General features: G+C 36.3%; 1 protein-coding gene across 2 annotated transcripts in view; it reads left to right on the top strand.

Annotated features, from left to right (window-relative positions):
* PCSK5 (proprotein convertase subtilisin/kexin type 5) overlaps positions 1-19,341 on the top strand; it is a 451,875-nt gene that overhangs the window by 146,058 nt on the left and 286,476 nt on the right. For both annotated transcript variants that reach the window (XM_068551986.1, XM_068551985.1), the window contains exons 6-7: positions 12,511-12,599; positions 15,899-16,071. In XM_068551986.1, the coding sequence (XP_068408087.1) occupies positions 12,511-12,599; positions 15,899-16,071 (262 nt within the window). The remainder of the gene's footprint in view (positions 1-12,510; positions 12,600-15,898; positions 16,072-19,341) is intronic.

Below are 19,341 nucleotides of genomic sequence, written 5' to 3'. Positions count from 1 at the left end.
ACCATGACCCAAGTGACACCCAAGTGACACCTCAGGTGTGCTAGAAAGAAAGGTGTGAGAGTCCCTTTGCCCTAGAAACCCCATGCTCCTAGGAACAATGTTTCTTGCAAATGCCTATGAATAGAGCTTCCAGGGCCTCACAAGGAAGGACACACTCAATTTCCAGGGTCCACTCTCAGAAGCCCAAAACCAAGACTCCTCACCATGTGTTTATTGTTCTGGCCACAGACCTCCCTGTTCATGGTCACTCACCAAGCAACTTTCATTTTTTTTTTTTACCATAAGCAATGTTGCTTGGTAGCTAACATTCCACCTTTTTCAGATACCAAGGGAAACAGAGCTAGAAAGTTAAAATCAAAGTAATTTTTCCATAGGTAAAGAAGAAAGCTTTTGTTATCCTTGACTCAGAATCTTCCCCACCAAGACTGTGAGCACCACAACTTTGGATAATTCAACTCTGTATGCCCCTTGCTTAGAAGAGGCCTAGGACATAGGATGTGAATTATCTGGACTTGAGAAAGTGAGGAGGGACGGATGGAGGGAGGGAGGAAAGAAGGGCTGGAAGGGATTAATACTGTTAACTAAAATATTTCTTGGTAAGTACTTCAATAATTTTCAAAAAAATAACAGCATTCCTGACAGAGTTCATTGCTTACTTAAAAAAGTGTTGTATTTCTTTTTTTAAAAAATATCTTTATTGGAGTATAATTGCTTTACAATGTTGTGTTAGTTTCTGCTGTACAACAAAGTGAATCAGCTATATGTATACATATATCCCCATATCCCCTCCCTCTTGCGTCTCCCTCCCGCACTCCCTATCCCACCCCTCTAGGTGGTCACAAAGCACCGAGCTGATCTCCCTGTGCTATGCGGCTGCTTCCCACTAGCCAGCTATTTAAATTTGGTAGTGTGTACATGTCCATGTCACTGTCTCACTTCGTCCCAGCTTACCCTTCCCCCTCCCCGTGTCCTCAAGTCCATTCTCTACGTCTGCATCTTTATTCTTGTCCTGCCCCTAGGTTCTTCAGAACCAATTTTTTTTTTTTTTTTTTTTTAGATTCCATATATATGTGTTAGCATACGGTATTCGTTTTTCTCTTTTTGACTTACTTCACTCTGTATGACAGTCTCTAGGTCCATCCACCTCACTACAAATAATTCAATTTTGTTTCTTCTTATGGCTGAGTAATATTCCATTGTATATATGTGCCACATCTTCTTTAGCCATTCATCGGTCAATGGACACTTAGGTTGCTTCCATGTCCTGGCTATTGTAAATAGAGCTGCAATGAACATTGTGGTACATGACTCTTTTTGAATTATGGTTTTCTCAGGGTATATGCCCAGTAGTGGGATTGCTGGGTCGTATGGTAGTTCTATTTTTAGTTTTTTAAGGAACCTCCATACTGTTCTCCATAGTGGCTGTATCAGTTTACAATCCCACCAACAGTGCAGGAGGGTTCCCTTTTCTCCACACCCTCTCCATCATATATTGTTTGTAGATGTTTTGATGATGGCCATTCTGACTAGTGTGAGGTGATACCTCATTGTAGCTTTAATTTGCATTTCTCTAATGATTAGTGATGTTGAACATCCTTTCATGTGTTTGTTGGCAATCTGTATATCTTCTTTGGAGAAATGTCTATTTAGGTCTTCTGCCCATTTTTGGATTGGGTTGTTTGGTTTTTTTTTTGATATTGAGCTGCATGAGCTGCTTGTATATTTTGGAGATTAATCCTTTGTCAGTTGCTTTGTTTGCAAATATTTTCTTCCATTCTGAGGGTTGTCTTTTCATCTGTTTATGGTTTCCTTTGCTGTGCAAAAGCTTTTAAGTTTCATTAGGTCCCATTTGTTTATTTTTGGTTTTATTTCCATTATTCTAGGAGGTGGGTCAAAAAAGATCTTGCTGTGATTTATGTCCTAGAGTGTTCTGCCTATGTTTTCCTCTAAGAGTTTTATAGTGTCTGGCCTTGCATTTAGGTCTTAAATCCATTTAGAGTTTATTTTTGTGTATGGTGTTGGGAAGTGTTCTAATTTCATTCTTTTACATGTAGCTCTCCAGTTTTTCCCAGCACCGCTTATTGAAGGGGCTGTCTCTTCTCCATTGTATATTCTTGCCTCCTTTGTCAAAGACAAGGTGACCATACATGCGTGGGTTTATCTCTGGGCTTTCTATCCTGTTCCATTGATCTATATTACTGTTTTTGTGCCAGTACAGAAAGTGTCATGTTTCTATATTCTGGAATTGTAGGTAGTAAGTATCCTAACAAAGCAGACAGATGTCCAGTGGAAAAGGTGGGCATCATGTTGTCCCTCCAGTTCCAGGGAAGAGTCGGATCCTCCGGATCCACATTTAATGAACTTTTAAGAGAAAACACTTGACTCCCAGCTCACTAAAAACACACCTAAAAAGAATCAGCAGGAATGACTAATTTCTGAATATTCATAGTCAAGAGGTAAAGGAGACAGTTTCTCAGGCCTACATTGGTGGTGGAATATGAGATCAGGCTGTTCCCAAAGCTCTAACTACATGGAGTAAAAATCAGTAGGTCTAAGTTTCAAAGACTGAACAGAACACTCTGATAAGGGGTTAGGGAGCTGGAAGAGCAGGGTGGTGGGCTCTTAATAGACCCAGTGGGGAAGGAATAGCATCATGGAATCACTAGGGGATATAGACAGGCATGGGCAATCTGAATTCATAGAAATAAGCTCAAGTAACACGTAGAAAACTAATCATTAAAGCAAAAAGAGGAACCGAAAGGCATGGTGGGGTAAATTTAGAGTATTAACCAGGGAGCCAAGAAAAAGGGCCTCATTTCATCATCATGAGTAATATATTTCATCAAAGGGATCTCTCATACCCTAGTGCGTTGACATTGTTGTTGATCCGTAAGACAAGGGTAGGAAGAGAGGTAGGCTGATAAAAAGCTGGTTACTGTCTTGGTCAGGACTATATACATAACACATGTACATAAATGCCTGCCATGGGCTTTTTTTTTTTAATTGAAGTATAGTTGAGTTACAGTGTTATGTTAGTTTCAGGTGTACAGCAAAGTGACTCAGATATATATATATACATACTAGTTTTTATTCCATGTAGTTAGAGCTCTGGGAACAGCTTGATCTCATTTTCCTCCACAATGGAAGCCTGAGAAATTGTCTCCCTTACCCCTTGATTCTTCTTCAGATTCTTTTCCTTTATAGGTTATTACAAAATATTGAGTATAGTTCCCTTTGCTATACAATAGGTCTTCGTTGGTTATCTCTTTTATATATAGTAGTGTGTATATGTTAACCTGCTGTGGGTTTTACTGTACTTCATCATTCCATGCAACATTATATTTGGGAAAGCAACAGAAGTGAGGTAAAGAACTAGGTTTTCTGATAAATCAAGCTATTTGTTCTTTCCGTTAAACGTGGGCTAGCATAGTTAACAGTGAATTCATTTAACGGTGAATAAGTCGTTTTCCTAGGCTGGGGAGGTTAAGGAAGAGGGAAAATGGCAGATGTGAGAAAACACTTCTAAAGCAGTTTGACCACTTGAGATTTATTTATTTTATTGTCAATATTTTGTGTTCTGACTGAAATATTCTTTTTGAATTACAACCAACATTATAAATAACTATACAAATTCTTCAAACCTACAATAATTTTTAAACTTAAAAAGAAGTAATCATAAACTCACAGAGTTTCAGAAATAGTAGAGGTCCCCCATATCCTTCACCTAAATTCTCCCAATGGTAACAACATATGTAATTATAGTAAAATATCAAAACTAGGAAATTGACATTAATGCAATTTATACACCTTATTCAGATTTCACCAGTTTTTACATGCACTCATGTTTGTGGGTATATGTATGTGTGTGTCAAACTAACAATACTTTTAACCCTCCAAAAGAAATATTCTTCAGCTTTTTTTAAATACTTACTAGTCATTTACATATGATATTATCTGATGCTAATTCTTAGTAGTATTCTATTGCTACCTAATACTCTAATACTATAATATATTTTTTCATTTTCTTTCCTTGCCTGCAGTGTATCTGTTAGACTTTGGAGCAGTTGATGAATGCTAACTTTTATTAATTTCTTTAAATATTGTATATATTACTCCTGAGGGCCAAAAAGAGGATTCACAATGTGTATTGCTAAGTATAGAAACTGTCATAGTTTAAGTTCATGTTTAAAATTCTTTCAGTATTAGGCTATCAAAAGGTCTGTGACTATAATCTTATTTTATGTATCTGTTTGTCATTATCTTAGTTCAGACTACTCTAACAGAATACTATAGACTGGGTGGCTTAAACAACAAATATTTATTTTTCACAATTCTGGAGGCTGGGAAGTCTAATATCAAGGTATTGGCAGATTTGGTTTTCGGCTTGTAGATGGCTGCCTTCTTACATGGCAAAGAGAGAGAAGGGAAGCAAGCTCTCTTGTATCTCTTCTAATAAGGGCACTCATCCCATCATGATGCTACCACTCTCATCACTTAATTACCTCCCCAAGGCCTCATCTCCAAATATCATCACATTGGGATTAGGGTTTCAACATGTGAATTAATTAGGGGTGGGGCAGACAGAAACATTCAGTCCATAGTAGTTTTTTTTTTTTTTTAATTTATTTATTTATTTATGGCTGTGTTGGGTCTTCGCTTCTGTGCGAGGGCTTTCTCTAGTTGTGGCAAGCGGGGGCCACTCTTCATCGCGGTGCGCGGGCCTCTCACTATCGTGGCCTCTCTTGTTGCGGAGCACAGGCGCCAGACGCGCAGGCTCAGTAATCGTGGCTCACGGGCCCAGCTGCTCCGCGGCATGTGGGATCTTCCCAGACCAGGGCTCGAACCCGTGTCCCCTGCATTAGCAGGCAGATTCTCAACCACTGCGCCACCAGGGAAGCCCCATAGTAGTTATTTTGAATGAGTTTTCCTAGTATATTTTGAGTTTCTTGCTAGTATAATAAAAAAAATTAATATCATTGAAGCCTCAGGGACTATGTATAATTGTAGTCACATCAGAAGCTATTGTCTTAATTGTCTCACAAAAACTAATCACCAAAAAGTGGCCTGTGTGATTTTCTTTTCTTCTTAAAATTTTTAATTTACCTTTTTTAAAAAATATATTTCTTAAGCTTTTTGCTGAAGACAGGGTGAAAATCCATTTTCAGCTATTTTCCATTCTTCTTAAGTTTTTTAAGATTCCTAACATTTCCTCCTTATAACTCAAGTTGAATAAATTATCATGGGGATTCTATAAAAGATATTGTCAAATATGCTGTCATCAATAGTAATGAGGAAATAAAGTTGCCTCTGCCTCACAAAATAAGTAGGGTAGCAGGCAAAGAAGTCAGGAAATCTTGGCAATCATTCAAAGACTTAGGAATGTGGGCCCTTGTGAGTCTTGCTGGAAGAGTGAAAAGCCTTTAGAAAAGGACCCAGGAGACCCAGATCTAGTCTTTGCCCTGTCACAGTTTATACCTTCCAATCACTGTCTTACTGACTAAATTTTCTCACTTGTAAAGTAAGAGAAGTAATGTCTGTTTTGCTTACATCACAGGGTTGAAGTGAGAATCAGATGAGGTTAAAATACTTTGAGAAGTGGAGAGTATGATATAAAGTGGTAATATTATCAAGAACAACACAAGCAGTCAGAAACAGCCGCTCTGAGTGATATATTGGAGAACACCTCAAACACATCACTATTTCTTGCTCCCCTCTCCCCTTCTAAGGGGGCTTTTGAAGTAGACTCAGATGGAAGGTTTTCACTCAGATTCAAACAGAATCAAAACATGCCAAGGAGAATGGGCACATCAGATGTCAGAAGGGAATAGAAACAGTGAGAGGGGGAGCCAGAATCCACGAACAGCTGAAGATGTTTGTTCCAAGAAAGAAATGAAATAGAAAGTAGTCTTTCTCCAACTTGCCATTGCTTGATTCCATACAAGTATAAGTTTGACTTTCAAGCAATGTCGTGATAACTAACGGGAGACCTCTTGCATGTGTCCTGATGTCTCTGGTTCATTGCTGAGCTCTTTCACATCTTGTTTTCAGATCCATCGTAAATCTCAAATGAGTTAATATTTCCATCCCCACTAACTCATGTGAAATAAAAAGAAGTTCACAAAGCAGTGTGACTAGAGGACTGGGAGAAAGCAAACGAAGGAGTAAAGGCGGTATTTTACTACCTAGCAAGATTTAGTAGACCTCACAAATTTATACACTAGACTAACTTCACCTAACTTGTTTGTGTTCACAATATTATAGAAATGAGTTAACAGGCATCCTCTGATCTGATTTTCCATCTTTTCAATCGGATAGCCAAGGTAAAACTTGTTGAGACCTGTAATTGCAGTGGTTTCTTGTTGGGAATAGGTAATGTAGCAGATGACAAAAAAAAAATTTTTTTTTCTGAGGAAGAAAAAGCCATCGGACAAAGACAGACATGATTTTTAAATCAAAATGCTCTTTAGGCCAAATGGTTTATTCAAAAATTATATAATACAATGTTTTACACTTACTAGGGGCCCTGGCAGCAATGCCCTTAAGAGATTCAGAGATGTGATGCATTTTTAAGTCCTAGTTTGTCTACATGTGCTTTATTTTAGATGATGTCCAATTTAAGTCACTGGTTTATATATCCTTATAATTTACATAATTGGGTTATCTTCTAGAAGTCTCAGAAAATATGTGTCTTAGTAATATTGTGAACATATGCAAGAAAGCTAAACAGGTGACTCATTTCCAAGGGACATTACATGGGACGTGGCTAGTAAAGTTCGCATTTAGGTGCGTGTGGGTCAGAACATAATCTAATGAGTATATTGTTTTCTGGGCTAAAATCTACTAAAATTTTCTTCTTATGCTGAAAATACTTTACATGCTCATAATCTGTCATCTCTGAAGAAAAATACAACTGAAAAACAGACTTTTGTCTGTTTTGTGACTTTCATATTTATTGACATCATGAGTATACTTTTTGCTGACCACCCTTTGTTCTTTGGGAGAAGGAAGAAATTGAATCATGTTCACGTACTTAAATAAGTCATGATGATACCCATTGTTCTATGATCTATTTAAAATCCATGTCAAGACAGAGTCCAACTAGGGTATAAAAATAAAAAAGATGACTAGTACTTTACTTGGAGTAATGATCATTGTCATCTGAAGAGTGGGCTGTTTAAGTGTAGTTGAGCTGGCAGTTCGGACCCTCAATTACAGTATGCTGCAATATATGATTTAACTGATATTTAAAATATATGTGTCAACAGTAGAGTATAACTTCCTTGTCTCCCCAAAATTGTCCATATATTATGATGTAGAGCCCTGTACAGAAATCTTTGCAAGAAATGTTTTTATAAACAAAATAGTCACTCTGTTCTTCACTTACAAACATTCACTGTACATTAATGATGCACATAATATGTGCAAGGCTTTACTGCATTTTAGAAATACAGAACCATGTTACTTCTGTTTTTTAGTAATATGGTAGAACAGATATTCAATTAAATCTCTCCTACCACAGCATATCTAAAACTCATGGGAAAATATTAAAGAACTTTTCAGTGCATGGTTGAGCTAATGGGTTACCAGAGTATTTCTCTGAGAAAGTGCAAATTTATCAACTACGTGGGCAACAGGTGGACACTAGGCATTTCCCAGGGTGAGCAACCAATCCCAGCCAGACCGGAGATGGATTTTTAAAAGTCCAGAGATGGCAGGAGACAAGGTCTTGGTCCAAAGGGTGAGAGAAGCTTTCTGCATAAAATGGAACCCCTGAGGTACTATCTTCAGTGCAATAACTATAGAAAAAGAAAACCTACACAGAGAGACAGAGGATGTATTTGACTTTCTCTCCCTGGGTGATAGATAGGGCAAGAGGATAAATAAATAACTACCTTGGAGAATGACTAACTTCTCTTGTGGAATTTGCACCTATAATTCATATTACTTGTATGGCCCACATTTTTAATTTGGTGGAACAGGTCTTGGTTGGTGTAGCCCAAAATATGTGTTAGAAGTGAATTTAAATCTTCTTTAAAACAATGAGTTTTCCATACCATCCTCAAGGAGTTCACAAAGATAAAAGCCTAAACAACATGATCTCCTAATTTGACAATTCACCAACTACATGGGGGAAACATCACCATGAAAACAAGCCAGTAGAAAAAAAGAAGAGCAGAATTAGATTCACCTATTTAGAATTATTATATATAATTCATATGCGTCAAGAAATAAATATTGAAAAGCATTTTTAAGAAAAATTGACTATCCAAATTAACTGGGTGGACTTGACAAAAGAACTTTAAAAAGTAAAACATATAAATAACTGAAAAGAAGAATGCAATGAATGGACTAAATAGCAGGTTGGTCATGGCCGAAGACAGGATAAGTGAAGTATAGGACTGAGCAGGTTACACAGAACACAGCTGAGAGGGAGAAGGATGGGGGAAGCCTGAAGGTGAGATTGAAGATTAAGATAGCGTGAAAAGGTCTAATATATGCTTAACGGGGATTCTGATAGGAGGAACCATAGGATGATGTAAAAGCAGTGCATCAAGGTACTAGCTTACAAAGGTACTAGCTAAGACTTCTGAAGATTTAAATATTAAACTACAGGCTTAGGAATTCCAAGAAAGAATTTTTAAAAATACATACATACAAAATCTTCGTGAACCTGCAGAATAGAAAAGACAAAGATCTGAAAAGCATCCAGAGAGAACTAGATTGCCAGATGGCTGATTTCTCACCAGAAACAATGGAAGCTAAAAATTGGTGGAATGGCATCTTTGAAGTGCTGTTAGTCTAGGATTGTATATCCAGCGAAATTAGTTTTTAAGAACAATGGTAAAATAAAGTCATTTTCTGAGGCTACCAAAAGAATGTTGAATGTTCTTCAGAAAGAAATCAGTGATCCCAGAAGGAAATAAGAGCTACAAAAATAAACAAAGCAAAGAATGTAAATCTAAACAAACATTGATTGTTTAAACTAGAACAGTAATGGGTGATTTCTAGAGTTAAAAAATCCAGTGTATAACTATAATTATGGGGGGATCATGTCAAGAGGTGGATAATCAGTTAAAACATTCTAAAGTCTGCATTGTTTGGGAAAAGGTGAAAAAAGGATTAATAACTTTAGTGTTTGTGATCTTAGCTATCTATTATCAAATATCTAGGATAACCATTCAATAAAAGAATATAACATCCAAATTAGTACAGGGAAAAAATACAGAAATGAATGTGAAATATGAATATATAGACACTGTAAATGGACTGACTCTTGAGTCAAAGACAAAGATAGCCTAGCTTCAAAAAAACATAATTATATTCTACTTATGAGGCAAACTAATATGAACACAGAATATTTGAAACTAAAAGGATCAAGTGGTTTATAATTTAAATATTAACCAGATATCTTTAATTTTTATTGCAAGAACCACAGTGTTACTACATATTCATAAACAGTTTGTTTCACTAGAAAGACTTGATAATTCCTTTCTAAATACAATAAAAATTGATAGAACTGCAAAGAACATTAACAAATCCACAATATAATGAACAAGCTTGACATAATGGACTTATATGGAACAATTGGAGAATACACATCCTTTCAGGCACATGGAACATTTATAAAAGTTGATCATATGCTTCGCCATTTTATGAGCTCACAAAATTCAAATGATTGCTTCATAAAAACTATATTCTTTTATCATAAGGTAATCAAGTTATTGATCGATATAAAAAACATAACACCTGCATACATTTGAAAAATTTAAATCATACTTCTAAATAACCCATGGGCCAAAGAATAAACCAGAGACGAATTAAAAGCATAGGTCCTTATAGAACTTGCATTAATTAATAATAGAAAAAAAAATAATAATAATAATAGAGCCAATGAAGTATAAAAACAGTAGACTCATAAAGGGAATTTGACATTTGAATAAAAACCTACACCATGAAGTAATATGCAGTAAGAGGCTAATGAAGATTCATAGTAAATAATTACTATGTTCAGGGGAAATTAGTAGTTTAGCTTGGGGCTTACAAAAATATTTTTTTTAAAAAAGAGATCATTTTTTCTGATGATTAAAGTGTATAACCAAATATCAGAGGGCGAGATAATTATGAGTACATTAAAATTAAATAACTATGTGTGACAACCTAAAAGTGCCATAAATAAGATTGTTACGTTCCAAATAAAGCATTTGGAAGTATATTTGCAACAGGTGTGATGGAAAGGCGATAAGTGATTTGGGCAAAAAGCATGAAGAGGTTATTCAGAAAGCAAGAAATAGAAATAGCTAATAAATATTTGAAAAGCTGTACAACATCAAATGTAATCAGAAGGGATAAAGAGGGAAGCAACAACGAGATAATATTTTTCAAGTCTGCTTGGTAAGGATGAAAAAGATTGAAAACTCATACATAGGGGTTTACGTACACAGGGGTTCGTCCAGATATTTTCTCCGTTCTTCATATTGTCATTCCACTTGGCTTATGGCCTGTCTTTTTTTGTCATGAATTAAAATTTGGTGTTTTGTAGTACTATTTATCAGTCTTGCAGTTTTTATGAGGTTCGGTTATACTACTTTTATCTTCTGTTGACAATGTGACAGTATATCCTGTACTCTTTGATCCAGTAATTCCACTTCTAGAAATTTGTCCCAAGGTATATAAAATTTTGTATATACAAAACTGTTCTTTGTAGCCTCATTAATACTAGTGAAAAAATGGGTAAATTTCCAGAAATAAAGATTATGATGCGCGTGTGTATGTGTGTGTGTGTGTATATATATATATATATATATATATATATACACACACACACACATATATAGGTATATGTATATAGGTATATGCCATTTCTATATAAATATAAAAGATTATATAAGAATAATAGTAACCATTTAAATGATATAGGTTAATTTTTACATAAAAAGAGATGCATGATATTACTAAGTGGAAAAAGCAGGATATATCTCTTTTGTGTAAACTGGTGTGTACCTATCAGTTGTAAGCAACTACTTGTTTATAGTTGCACAGACAGTAGTTATATCCCATGATGAGTGTGTAGAATATGCTGTAAAATAAAAAGTACCAGAACAGAATTTGGGGTCCTGAGTTTTAGTCACTGTTGGGCTATTTTTGACAGATCTCTTTACATCTCAGGGCCTCCTTAAGTGCCCTCATCTCTAAAAATGTGGGAAGGGAGGTGAGCATTGACTTCATTAGCATAGAAATACACCACACTGGTTGTCACGTTCCCCTCCTGCATCCAGGGCAAGCATTAGTGTCAGTCCTCGCCTTCTTTCTCTGGGCTCAGCCATGCCTTAGAATTGTTCTCAGCACACACCGTATTACGCCACCATTTCTAAACAGATTGTCCTTTGCACTTGACGCTTCTTTGCCATCCTTGGATAAGATCTTAGAAGTCCTTTCAGCTAAATGATTTTTCTGATTAAAGAACTAAGTTATTGTGGTGAGAGATAACAAGGAATATCCTTCAGAAAAATTTTGTACTTTTCTGGCAGCCACATCTTTAAAAAGCAGTAAAAAGGTGAACACAAACAGGTAAAATAGGTTTTGATAATATATTTTATTAAGTACAATATATCAACATGTAATTGATATAAAATAACTACTAAGGCATTATTTTACACACATAAGATCTTTGAAATCCAATGTGTATTTACAGCAATCCCATCTTAGATGATGAATTTTCTTTGGAGATCCTTGATGTATATTTTAATTTCCTGTTTAAACAGTAGTTTCTCATACCCACATTCTTAAATTTTCTAATAAATGAATTGAGTACTAGTTTTTAAATTTAATTAAAATTAAAAATTAAGGGGCTTCCCTGGTGGCGCAGTGGTTGGGAGTCTACCTGCCAATGCAGGGGACACGGGTTCGAGCCCTGGTCTGGGAAGATCCCACATGCCGCGGAGCAGCTAAGCCCGTGAGCCACAACTACTGAGCCTGCGCGTCTGGAGCCTGTGCTCTGCAACAAGAGAAGCCGCGATGAGGCCTGCGCACCGCGATGAAGAGTGGCCCCCGCTCGCCGCAACTAGAGAAAGCCCTCGCACAGAAACGAAGACCCAACACAGCCATAAATAAATAAATTAATTAATTAAAAAAAAAAATTAAGATGTGGTCACGCTAACCATATTTCAGGTACCCATTAGCCATATGTGGCTGGTGTTTACCATATTGGACATGGAAAGTTCAGAGAATACAAAGGAACATACAACTTGATTTTAGCCTTCAAGGAGATTTTCTGGTTGGGAAAGCAAGATATCAAAAATAAGCATACAAGAATGTAATCCAAAACAGAATGTAATTAAGTGCTAAAAGTTTGCCATGGGCAGACTTAGTGCTACTTGGGTAAGAAGTTCCAGAAACAGCCACAGCTTGCTATATTCTTCACCACTTTGAAGTCTGAGTGGTATCGAGGGTGTGTTGAGTTTGGGAGAATGAGGTGTCTTCCTTTAGAAAGTGTGTGTGTTCTCCCTGCAGGCACGGGACCCGCTGTGCTGGAGAAGTGGCCGCCGCGGCAAACAACTCTCACTGCACAGTTGGCATTGCTTTCAACGCCAGGATCGGAGGTATGGGAAACAGACACGAGTGGATGTAGAAACAAGCCAAGAGCTCTCACCCTAACTGGTTTTCAGAACCCTTCTCTGAACTAAAGACAGGCATATGTTTGCATAATAGAGTTCAACTACTGCTGACAGCAAAATGACCGTGTTAACCTGCGTTATTAAGCAGCCCCCCTAAAGTGTTGCAAACACAGACATTTCTTTCTTTAAATAGGAATGAGAAAAGGTTGTCCAATAACGAAGACGGGGTCATTAGCAACTATACCAAATTGTGCAATTGGTGCCTGGGTCAGAAAGAACTAAGGATATAAACACCAGGCCATAATATCTCTATGGAAAGAAGCATTTTGAAATTCTGTCAAAGCAGAAAATATTTTTTTTCTTTCCCATAGGCTTTACAAAAAGTTCCTTTTAATTGTGATTAAAAGGTAAATAGTAAAATCTCCTTTTGTAGTCCCAGAGTATAGTAATACTATTACCATTAATAATTGCAGGTTATAGATATATATATATACACACACACATACACAAGCTCAAATATACATATACTTACTACAAGGACCAACCAAAGCAGTGTAAATTCAGATATTAATAAAAGCAAACTCTTACTTTCCCATTTGTAATCATCTTTTTTAGTGTAGCCTGGCGCCACAGCCACACACAAATGGGAAGAAAACATTGTAAGAGACGGTATAGATCCTACTGGCTTTGAAGGTGTTCCTCTAAGCGTCTCCTGAAGGGTTTCATAAGATGAGGCTCCTGGAACCAGGCTGACATCCTTGTTTCCAATATACTATTTGTTTCCAAATGGTAAACAGAGTTGGATCTAAAAAATAGAAATGATAGTCCTTTCTAAGGTTAATGCAGCTGTCTTATAACATGAAATAATTTGGGTATATAATGACGGTGCTAAGAAAAGGTTTTCTGAGACTGTCTTTTGTGTCAGTCATCAGTAAATTAGACCTCTTTCTTTCCTTCATTTCACCCGGGATTCCTAGAGTATGGCAGCTTATTAACCAGTAATTAGCAGTACTCTGAGAGCATCTGCTGGGTACCAGGGGCAAGGTTCATGGAGGTGTTATGGAAAGTAGACAGACATCCTCTGAAGAATCGTGAGGGTGCTGGAGGCCCCTCCTCTCCTCAGGATAGTTGGATGACTACAGTGGCTGTCCAGTCAACCCTACTTGCTGTCCAGCACACACACACTCACATACACAGACACACACCCAGGTCCCGATCATTACTATTCAGTACTAACCCAGCACTTCTGACCTTGAGGGAATGAAGGGATGAACTTGTGAACTTGTGAAGTCACAGATAAACTGCTGACCTAGCTAAACAAGACCGCTAGAAAAATGAATGAATGGCAATGCCTGACAAATATTCTTTCATCCTAAAAGCAAGAACATTCTAAATTATAAATTTAACCCCTCAGACCCAAGGCATGAAGGCTTGCGGTTAGTTAAATGAAGAAAAATTAACCTTTCATTTTTAAACTTGAGACAATAAAATTCTTACCAATTTTTGGTCAGAAAATTAATATTATGCTCTAGATATGATTTTATCAAGCATGTTTTCATGGACATCACCTAAATTTCATGGTGTAGAAACTGAATTCAGGTGCTGTGTGGACACTCCCGTGTTTAGACATACTGATTGGATTATTTCAGACCTCCCTGTAGTGGTAAAATAGTTGCATTTTATGCTTTTAAATAGAAGTAAGAATATGAAATATTTCATCTTTATTTGGTAAAAACCATGCAGATGAGTTTTGAATATTCATGTCAAATCAAAACAAACCAATGGCGGCTGAGGACCCAGTATGTGCAGAGCATCCTGCTGGGTATTTTCCTCCCACAAAATAAACTGCTGAAAAGCTTTCTAAGTATGCTTTACATTCCATAATTTTTAAATGGACTTGTTCAAAACCTTTGTTCTCCACATCACCTGTTTCTATACATCTCCTTTAAAAATACGCAAGTCTAGAAGAAAAGACAGTCAAGAGATACAGCAGCCAAATGCAACGTCTTTAGGGATGCTTTGGGGAAATTTAAGGTAGAGTGGGTGTTTGTTTCCCCCTTTTTTTGGAAAAAGTATTAAAGGATAGAGTGTCATATCTGTCATGTAATTTAAAATGGTTTAGCCTAATATTTATATTTTTAGATGAAGAAAATGTGGCAAAATGTTAACAGTTGTTGAGTCCTGGCTATATCCGGGTTCATTGTCATTTTTTCTGCTTTTCTGTGTTTGTGATTTTATAGTTAAAAGTTAAACATTTTTTTAAAAGCACAAAGAAGATATGGTTCCTTCAAGAATATTTTTATATTCCACCAGAATTCCCACCTCAAACCACATAGCCTCTAAAGCTGCCTGATTTAGGGTTTTATTATTTAATCTTCATTTATTGGTAATCAAAGAAAGTTGAAATCCTACTAGATAACAACGTTTTCCTAAGGAGTAAATTTGGGCTATAAGGACATAATTTTAAAATAATACAATGTCTCAGTGATGGTATTTAGCTTCAGCTGAAGGAAAGGTATGTTTACTTATTAGGTGTTTTGTTGTTATTGCGTGTCTGTAAAATGAAAAGAAAGCTTTGTATTTGACAATTTTTTTTTAGTATCTTAGTGTCTGTTTTTGCAAATTAAGGTTAATAATAAATTCCTATCTGTCTGGTGGGAATACTTACATGAAGATTAATGACTAAACATTGCCAAAACCCTTTGAGAATTATTTGATGTGTTACATGCACAGAGGGCAGTCTCATTTATTATTTGACTTATAATAACTTGGCAAAGAAGTAATATATTAAGTTCACATCAGTATTTCAGATTAGGAGATAATATTAAATATGGAGGAAATTGGACCACTCTAACTTGGCAGCTTTCCAGGTTTCTAAGACTGCTGAGGTTAGAATGTTTTATACCAATTATGAGCACAAGGTACCTAATGAAGAGAAGTTTAGGGAAGATGGATTGCTTGAGGCTCCCTTTGTCAAGAGACAAAGATATCCCTTAAGAGAGAGATAAAGAGAAGGGAAAGAATGTGGAAACCTAGAAAAAGAGAACAATGGCTAAAAAAGTTTTAAAATAAGTTTTGCTCTTCTACATGCAATGTAACTTCCTTTCCCCCCAAGAAAGCTTCAGAAAAGTCTTGCACTATCCTTTTCTGAGGAACATATGCTGACTTAAGTGTTGATCTAAAGGTTATTCTTTCCTTAAAAAAAAAAATGCTACAATTGAAATATATCTTGGTCTGTTTGGGTGAAGCTTCTGATAGAGTTACTTCCCCTCTCTGTCTTACAGGAGTTCGAATGCTGGATGGAGATGTCACGGATATGGTTGAAGCAAAATCAGTTAGCTTCAATCCTCAGCATGTGCACATTTACAGTGCGAGCTGGGGCCCGGATGATGATGGCAAGACTGTGGATGGACCAGCTCCACTCACCCGGCAAGCCTTTGAAAATGGTGTTAGAATGGTAGGTGTTTTTTTTTTTTGTTTTTTGTTTTATTTTCCTGGAGTATAGTTGATTCACAATGTTGTGTTAGTTTCACGTGTACAGCAAAGTGATTCAGTTATACATACACATATATTCATTCTTTTTTAGATTCTTTTCTCATATAGGTTATCCCAGAATATTGAGTAGAGTTCCCTGTGCTACACAGTAGGTCCTTGTTGGTTATCTATCTTGTATATAGTAGTGTGTTTGTTTATCCCAAGCTCCTGATTTATCCCTCCCGCCCACATTTCCCCTTTGGTAACCAGAAGTTTGTTTTCAATATCTGTAAGTCTGTTTCTGTTTTGTAAATAAGTTCATTTATTTCATTTTTTAAAAAATTAGATTCCACATATGAGTGATATCATATGATATTTGTCTTTCTCTGTCTGACTTACTTCACTTGCTATGATAATCTCTAGGTCTATCCATGTTGCTGAAAATGGCATTTCATACTTTTTGATGGCTGAGTAATATTCCATTGTATATATGTACCACATCTTCTTTATCCATTCCTTTGTTGGTGGACATTTAGGTTGCTTCCATGTCTTGACTATTGTGAATAATGCTGCAATGAACATTGGGGTGCATGTATCCTTTCGGATTATGGTTTTCTACAGATATATGCCCAGGAGTGGGATTGCTGGATCATATGATAACTCTATTTTTAGTTTTCTGAGGAACCTCCATATTGTTTTCCATAGTGGCTGCACCAACTTACATTCCCACTAACAGTGTAGAAGGGTTCCCTTTTCTCCACACCCTCTCCAGCATTTATTATTTGTAGACTTTTTAATAATGGCCATTCTGACTGGTGTGAGGTGATGCTTCATTGTAGTTTTGATTTGCATTTCTCTGATAATTAGTGATGTTTAGCATTTTTTCATGTGCTTTTTTGGCGATCTGTATGTCTTCTTTGGAGAAATGTCTATTTAGATCTTCTGCCCATTTTTTGATTGGGTTGTTTGTTTTTTTGACATGGAGCTCATGAGCTATTTGTATATTTTAAAAGCACCTCAGCTCAAACTGTGTCGATTGGTGATGATTTTCATATGAAGCCACCTCTGAAACAGTGAGTTTCCAATTCTCCCGTCTAGAGGAATGCATGGAGCTCTAGGCTGAGTCAGTAGACAGGATTGTGTGTTGTCCTGCAAATAACTTAAGGGCTAGAGAGTTTCCTCTGATGAGAACAGAGGTATATTTGGATGCTTAGATTTGTTGAAAAGAAATATTTATTAATATTAACATCATTAATATTCATCAATATGTTAATTTTGGATTTGGAGATATAGATTCTTGAAACTGTGAGACTGAGAATTGGAGATATTGAAACGCTCCAATTGGTGTTGATAGATCATCCAACAGTGCCCTTCTGGGCATCTCCCTTGTGTAGTCCCTTCCCTAGCTTCACCTCTGTCCCAGGACAATATTATTTTTCTGTTCCCACATTCCCTAACCAGGCAGCTTAATTCATCATCATTTTCCTTGATTTCACTAAAAAAATTCATTGACCACTCCTCTCCCCCAAATTGACCATATAATCTAATGTAATAAAATATCTGTTTCAAATTACAGATCTTGAGAAATCCTGTCTTATTTAAATTAAATTTAAAAATAAGGGCTATATACTTGTAATACTCCACTGGAAGCAACTCCTTTCTCTTTCTTACTCGTGAATGCACCACTGGGTGATTTAAAGCATACATTTTTAAAATTTATTTTTAAAAAGTTTTTATTGAAGTATAGTTAATATATAATATTATATAAATTATAGGTGTACAATATAGTGATTCACAATTTTTAAAGTTTATAATCATTTATAGTTATTACAAAATATTGGCTGTATTCCTTGTGTTGTACAGTATATCCTTGTAGTTTATTTTATACCTAATAGTTTGTACCTCTTAATCCCTACCCCTATATTGCCCCTCTCCCTTACCTCTCCTGACTGGTAACCACTAGTTTGTTCTCTATATCTGTGAGTCTAAAACATACATTTTAATCATGTTCATGTTTGGCCATTGTTGATCTGGGCCTAACCTCTTTTTGCTTCCTCATCTCTTTTTTCTTTTTAGGAATGTAAGCGTACCCCACTCTTTTTTTTTTTTTTTAATTGAAGTATAGTTGATTTACAATATTGTGTTAGTTTCAGGTGTCCAGTAAAATGATCCAGCTAGGTATATATTTTTCAGATTTTCTATTATAGGTTATTACAAGATATTGAATATAGCCCCCTGTGCTATGCAGTAAATCCTGTTGCTTATCTATTTTCTGTATAGCAGTTTGTATCTGTTAATCCTCTACTCCTAGTTTATCCCTACCTCCTCCCTTTCCCCTTTGGTAGCCATAGGTTTGTTTTCTGTGTCTGTGAAGCATCTTCCACTCTTACTACCCATTGGCACATACTGCTTTCTCTACAGTATGTGGTCTTTGACTCTCTCCCATGACCTACTACTATACAGACAAATCCTATTTGACCATCAAACTTCAGTTAAACTGTTACCTCTTCCCAGAAACCTTCTCACTGCCCAAGCTAGAATTTAGTGTATGTGATCCCTACCTTATTTTCCCTATACTTTATATTCTTCCTGGTATGTATAGTCTTTATCATATTGTGCTCTCTGTCAGAGTTAGTTTTGCATTTATCTTCTTCACTAAATAGTAAGTTCCTGAAGAGCAGAGCTTGTACTCTATGCACCTTTATGGGCTTTGCAAAACCCGTAAAGTACATTGAATTCTACTGAGTGCTCAGTGAATGTTTGTTGAATTTAATTTAATTTACTGAGAATTATGCTAACCATAGGGTTGTTATAAATTCAGCCCAGATTTGAAACAGTGGAATGCATGCAGTTCATTAACGTAACATTGCAGCTGGAGTACAAATAATTATGATTCTTCCACCTTTGTGGGATTGGGGTTAGGGTTTTAATCAGAAGACTGAGCTAAGCCGTCTCCTGGTTATTCTGAAAGAGACTGGAGGGAAAGCTTCTGCACTTGTTCTGTATGCACTTTCTAACTATATTTAGGTTTGGTTCAGACTTTTCTAGCTCTGCCAATTTTCAGCTACATTAGAATCCTTTGAAACTATAGGATAATGTTCTAAGTTGTTGGGTAGAATTTTCCTTTAATCACCAGTAATCTGGTGACTTCATTACCAAAACCTTGGGCTGCACATTACTATTCTTTCTCTCTGTGTCATCAGTACAATGGTTGTTCAAGTTAAGTCAGTCACGCTTAGTTCATATTTAATTT

This window comes from Eschrichtius robustus, chromosome 10 (genome assembly GCF_028021215.1).
Source record: "Eschrichtius robustus isolate mEscRob2 chromosome 10, mEscRob2.pri, whole genome shotgun sequence".
Lineage (NCBI taxonomy): Eukaryota > Metazoa > Chordata > Mammalia > Artiodactyla > Eschrichtiidae > Eschrichtius > Eschrichtius robustus.
The sequence above is the reverse complement of the archived record's forward strand: the minus strand, read 5'-3'. Positions and strand labels throughout refer to the sequence as shown.